A 6,268-nucleotide genomic window follows, 5' to 3' on the forward strand; every position below is an offset into this window, starting at 1 on the left:
GACACACAGAGAGAAACACACACACACACACACACACACACACAGAGACACTCACACAGAGAGAAACACACAGACACACACAGAGAGACACACAGACACACACACACAGAGAAACACTCACTCACACACACACACACACACACACACACACACGGCCCCTCTGTTCTCCCGGCCCCTCCCGGGCCTGGCTCCCGTGGGGGGAGGCTGGGCGAGGGTGCCAGGGTTCGGGCTGGCACCCGCTCCCGCTCCCGCGGGCAGGTGGGGACTCGCCTGCAGCTTCTCCCAGCTCCCCGCGGCCATTTTCCTCCCGAGCGGCTTCCCGCTGGGGCACCGGGCGGAGGGCAGTGCCAGGCGGAGGGAGGCATCCCTCAGACAGGCCCACCCCCCAGCGGCGCCAGCTCTGCTGGGAGCCCGCAGGGGGTGAGGGCAGAGTGTCCTCCTTCGGAGTTTTTTTTTTTTTTAAATAATCTGAACAGCCCTGACTGGTGTGGCTCAGTGGATAGAGCGTCGGCCTGGGGACTGAAGGGTCCCAGGTTCGATTCCGGTCAAGGGCATGGACCTTGGTTGCGGGCACATCCCCAGTGGGGAGGAGGCAGCTGATCGATGTTTCTAATTCTCTATTTCTCTCCCTCCTCTCTGTGAAAAATCAATAAAATATATTTTATAAAATAAAATAATCGGAACGATCAAGATCACCCCAGGACTCTCCCTCCCCACGGTCCTGGCTCCCTGCCCTCTGGCAGCCACGGAAAACATGACTCATCAGTCACAGCACCCGCTCCCGCCCGGCCCAGGCGCTCCCTGATCCTGCTCAACACAGGGCTCTGTGTAACATTTTGACGTGTATTTATTTTTTAAATATATTTTATCGGTTTTTCTTACAGAGAGGAAGGGAGAGAGAGAGCTAGAAACGTCGATGAGAGAGAAACATCGACCAGCTGCCTCTTACACACCCCTACCGGGGATGTGCCCGCAACCAAGGTACGTGCCCTTGACCGGAATCGAACCTGGGACCTTTCAGTCCGCAGGCCGACGCTCCACCACTGAGCCAAACCGGTTTCAGCATATTTTATTGATTTTTTACAGAGAGAACGGGAGAGAGAGAGAGTTAGAAACATCAATGACGGGCCCGGTTTGGCTCAGTGGATAGAGCGTCGGCCTGCGGACTGAAAGGTCCCGGGTTCGATTCCGGGCAAGGGCATGTACCTTAGTTGCGGGCACATCCCCAGTAAGGGGTGTGCAAGAGGCAGCTGATGGATGATTCTCTCTCATCGATGTTTCTAACTCTCTATCCCTCTCTCTTCCTCTCTGTGAAAAATCAATAAAAAAAATAAAAAAAAAAGAAACATCAATGAGAGAGTCATTGATCAGCTGCCTCTTGCACGCCCCCTGCTGGGGATGTGCCCGCAACCAAGGTACATGCCCTTGACCGGAATCGAACCCGGGACCCTTCAGTCCGCAGGCAGACGCTCTATCCACTGAGCCAAACTGGTTTCGGCTTGACGTGTATTTTTAAAGTCATTTTTCTCGCTACTTACATACCCAAGTGTACGTGCAGAAAAAATATGGGATGTTCTTGGATGTGTATGTGGGGAAAAATGACATCATCCTATGTGATTGCATGTTTTTCTATTTTCCATTTAAGCGTCAGCCTTCCGTGTCTATGCATGTGGACGCGCCTACTCTCTGCTCTCGGTAATTGCCGGGTAGGACGGCGCCCAGCGTGGTCAGCCATCCCCCTCCGCCGGGCATTTAGGCGAGCCCCAGGTTTCCACCGAGACCCGAAGAGGCTGCCATAAACACACACGCCAGCTCGTGTACACGGGGAAGGCGTTAGGTGCGACAGGTAAACACGCCGGAGCACGGCACCTGCTTATTTGCTGTTTTAAGAGAGATGCCGAGCCGAAGCCGGTGTTGTACAGTGGTTAGGGCGTCAGCCTTCGGACTGAAGGGTCCCAGGTTCAATTCCGGTCAAGGGCATGTACCTATCCCCGGTAGGGGGTGTGCAGGGGGCAGCTGATCGATGTTTCTCTTTCATTGATATTTCTAACTCTCTATCCCTCTCCCTTCCTCTCTGGAACAATCAATTAAATATATTTTTTTAAAATAAAAATATAAATAAGTAGTGCCAGACAGACCGACGAGAAGTGAGCACCTTACCGGTATTTTATGTTATTTTTTTAAATATTTTTTTTTTTTAATTTTTTTACAGGGAGGGATAGAGAGTTAGAAACATCAATCCAGCTGCTTCCTGCAAACCCCCCACTGGGGATGTGCCCGCAACCAAGGTACATGCCCTTGACCAGAATCCAACCCCGGACCTTTCAGTCTACAGGCTGACGATGCTCTATCCATTGAGCCACACTGGTTTTGGCCCTTGCCTTTAAATATATTTTTTATTTATTTTGTACAGAGAGGAAGGGAGAGAGATAGTTATTTAGAAACATCGATGAGAGAGAATCATCGATCAGCTGCCTCTTGCACACCCCCTACTGGGGATATGCCCTCAACCACCGTACATGCCTTTGACCAGAATCGAACCCGGGACCCTTCAGTCCCCAAGCCGACGCTCTAAGGCCCTTGCCTTTATTTTAGTTTGCATTTCCCTACCCGCTGGCGAGGCTGAGCATCGTTCTGTAAGCTTGCGTGCTGTCCCTCGACTGTGCAGAACTATTTCCTTCCGCCGCCGACCCACACCCCTTCCCCGGGATCCCTCCGCCCCCGTGCTCCCCACGCCCCTCCCTCGCGCACCTTCTCCTGGATCTGGCCCGCCAGGCTGCGCAGGGCCTCCTGGAACGCTCTGTTCCTGGGCTCCAGGCTCACGCAGCGCTGCAGGTCCAGGGCGGCCTGGTCCAGGCGGCCCAGCTTCTCCAGGGCCTGGCTCCGCCGGAACAGCGCCTTGACGTCCCCGCCGTCCTCGGCGATGGCTGAGCACAAACGGGAGCCCGGTCAGCGCCCGGGAGGCCCCCGTCTCCAGGCGGGAGCAGGAGGGACAGGTCTCGAGGGCCAGAGGAAGGTGGCGGGGGACGCGTGGGGGGGCTCAGCACTCCAGCCTCAGAGAAGGTGAGGGCAGCTGCAGAAAAGGAAAGGCCCGAGGAAGTGGGACAGAAGGCAGGTGCGCTTCAGAGGGGGCAGAGAGGAGAAGGTGATGGCGCAGTGGTCCCAGGGCCTGGCCCGCCACCGAAGCCCCACGGCCCCCTCCACACACACACACAGGACACGTGTCTCTACCTTTGGAGGCCTCGGTTTCTGCTTTGCTGTAATCCTCCTGCAAAAGGAAAAAAAAAAAAAAACAAGAGCATCAGCCGAAACCGGTGTGGCTCAGTGGATAGAGCGTCCGCCTGCGGACTCAAGGGTCCCAGGTTCGATTCCGGTCAAGAGCATGGACCTTGGTTGCGGGCACATCCCTAGCAGGTGGTATGCAGGAGGCAGCTGGTCGATGTCTCTCTCTCATCGATGTTTCTAACTCTCTATCTCTCTTCCTTCTTCTCTGTGAAAAATCAATAAGCCAAAACCGGTTTGGCTGAGTGAATAGAGCGTCGGCCTGCGGACTGAAGGGTCCCGGGTTCGATTCCGGTCAGGGGCATGTGCATTGGTTTCAGGCACATTCCCAGGGGTGGGTGTGCAGGAGGCAGCTGGTCGATGTTTCTCTCTCATCGATGTTTCTAGCTCTCTATCCCTCTCCCTTCCTCTCTGTAAAAAATCAATAAAATATATTAAAAAAAAAAAAAAAAAAAAAGCATCAGAGAGCATCAGAGTTGTTCTCCAGAATCACGGGGCCCCCTACTACCCGGAGGCCCCAAAAGACATCCCACAACGGAAACTGGTTTTGCTCAGTGGATAGAGCATCAGCCTGCGGACTCAAGGGTCCCAGGTTCGATTCCAGTTGGGGGCATGTACCTTGGTTGCGGGCACATCCCCAGTAGGAGGTGTGCAGGAGGCAGCAGATCGATGTATCTCTCTCATCGATGTTTCTAGCTCTCCATCCCTTACCCTTCCTCTCTGTAAAAAATCAATAAAATATATATATATTTTTAAAAAGACATCCCACAGGTGAATGTCCAGTCAGATCCCCCAACGCAGCGGCGCGATATGCAAGGCGGACCGGCAGGCCCCGGGGGAAAGAGCAGAGAGAGGGGGGCGGGGGGAAGGGGGCTCCCTCACCAGCTTAAGGTGGCAGGCGGCCCGGTTCCGGTGCAGAATGGCCTGGTCCTGGGGCGTCGCAGCCCCCAGGTCCAGGGCCTGCGTGTAGGCCGCCAGGGCGCCCTCGTAGTCGCCGCATTTGAACAGCTCGTTGCCCTCCTTCCGCAGCTGCTCCACGGAGCTGGCCTGCGGAGGGGCCGGTGCAAAGGTCGGCCTGGGGCTTGGGGTTTGGGGGGTCGGGGAACAGCCTCCCCACAAGGAGGGCCAAGTCAGGTGAGAAGGGAGTGGTCCGAGCAGGTGCGAAGGGTGCAGGCGCGGGGGATGGGCACACCCACCCTCACCACCATCCCCCGGGACGGTGGCCGGGTTTGGGGGGGTCCCCGGGACGGTGGCCGGGTTTGGGGAGTGCCAGGACCACTCACCGTCATCGCTGAGGGCTCCCCGGGGGCGCGCGCGGTCTCGCGGACTCTGAGGCGGGCGGAGTCCAGGCTCCGGAATCCGCTGGGGGGGGGGCACCACGCCCTCCTGACGTCAGAGGCGACGTCGTGCGCGCGCGCCGGGAGGAAAGGGGCGGGGCGCCCGGCCGGCTCCGCATGCGCAGAGGAGCCGGGGGCGCGCCTCGTCTGTTCCCACCGAGACCTGCAGGAGGGCGCGCGCCGTCGCGGTCTCTGCGGCGGACGCCCTCCTGACGTCAGAGGCGACGTCGTGCGCGCGCGCGCCGGGAGGAAAGGGGCGGGACGCCCAGCCGGCTCCGCATGCGCAGAGAAACCGGGGGCGTGCCTCGGCTGTTCCCACCGAGACCTGCAGGGGGCGCGCGTGGGAACACCCGAAGAAAGACGCGCAGCGGCCCTGGTTCGGGCCCCGGCCCCGACCGAGGTCAGCGTGCAGGAGGTCCGCGGTCACCAAGGTCACGAGCAGCAGCCTGTGGAGTCCCGTGGGAGAGGAGACAGTGCCGGGAGGCTGGCTTTCGCTAGGGCAGCCACTGGCCAGGCGAGAGGTGCGTGTTCGGAGGAATCTGGCCCCTCCCCGGATTAAATGCAGAAGCTGTCAGCACTAATTCAGGGGCTCACAGGTGCCCTGAAGCCATCCACGGGACGATTCAGGATTGCAACCCCCGGCTATCATGTGTGTAATATCCTTGACCCTCGCCCCCACAACGTATGCATGGCTCCTGTTACCTGCTTTCCGGGCCCCGGAACTTTTTCTTCACCGAATTGAATTTGCAATCATGTGTGTTGACGTGATTTTAGGTGTGAGGTCTGTCTGTCTCTCCACTAGTTTGTAAGCTACAAGCCTCCCGTCCCGGAATTTAAAGCCCCAGATCCTGGCCCCAGCATACCCGTGGCTTTGGGGCTGCAGTTGTCACCTGGGGATGGGCTGAGGCTGAGGAGTGGACAGGTCAGCCCAGGGGCATCCGGAGCCCCTGCAGCCTGCAGGTGCTCTTACCCCTCATACCTCAAAGCCGCCTTCCCCTGAGAAGGACTACTTTTTTTTTTTTTTTTAAAGAGAGCTCGAGCACACTTGGGAGTTCCTTTTTTAAAAAAAAATATATATTTTTTTTTTAATTGATTTTTTACAGAGAGAAATGGAGAGAGGGATAGAGAGCTAGAAACGTCGATGAGAGAGAAACATCGACCAGCTGCCTCCTGCACACCCCCTACTGGGGATGTGTCCGCAACCAAGGCACATGCCCTTGACCGGAATCACCGCAGTGGCAACACACATCACCCCAGAGCCCATAGTCAGTGCCCGGGGACTGAAACATGAACCCTTATGGCACAAGAAATGCAAATGTTGTTCCGGCACCTGAGAGAAAAGCAAACAGTTCCTGTAATAGCCAGCATGGCTCAGTGATCGAGCGTCCACCTGGGAACCAGGAGGTCACGGTCCCATTCCTGGTCAAGGGCACATGCCCTGGGTTGCAGACCGAATCCCCTGAGGGGGGCGTGCAGGAGGCAGCCTATGGATGATTCTCTCTCATCATGGATGTTTCTATCTCTCTCTTCCTTTCTCTTCCTCTCTGAAATCAATAAATATATTTTTTTTAAAAAGAAAAAAAAAGACAGTTATCACTGCTGAGAACCTGAATCTGAAGCAACTCAGCAGGGCTCCCAGCAAAAGCTCC

The 6,268-nt window shown here is 56.6% G+C and overlaps 1 protein-coding gene across 2 annotated transcripts in view; it reads right to left on the reverse strand.

Annotated features, from left to right (window-relative positions):
* The window catches only part of UNC45A (unc-45 myosin chaperone A), an 18,183-nt gene extending 13,485 nt beyond the window's left edge, over positions 1-4,698 (reverse strand). The window contains exons 1-4 of one of the 2 annotated variants that reach the window (XM_084869073.1): positions 4,566-4,698; positions 4,165-4,329; positions 3,232-3,268; positions 2,752-2,927 (exon numbers count right to left, since the gene is read on the reverse strand). In XM_084869073.1, the coding sequence (XP_084725199.1) occupies positions 2,752-2,927; positions 3,232-3,268; positions 4,165-4,329; positions 4,566-4,571 (384 nt within the window). In that variant the 5' untranslated portion in view covers positions 4,572-4,698. Of the gene's footprint in view, positions 1-2,751; positions 3,074-3,231; positions 3,269-4,164; positions 4,330-4,565 lie in introns of both variants that reach the window. The other variant, XM_084869074.1, reaches the window with a different exon arrangement.
* Positions 4,699-6,268: the final 1,570 nt, after the last annotated feature.

This window comes from Pipistrellus hanaki (genome assembly GCF_964339955.1).
Source record: "Pipistrellus hanaki genome assembly, chromosome: 21".
In the NCBI taxonomy this organism is placed as follows: Eukaryota; Metazoa; Chordata; class Mammalia; order Chiroptera; family Vespertilionidae; genus Pipistrellus; species Pipistrellus hanaki.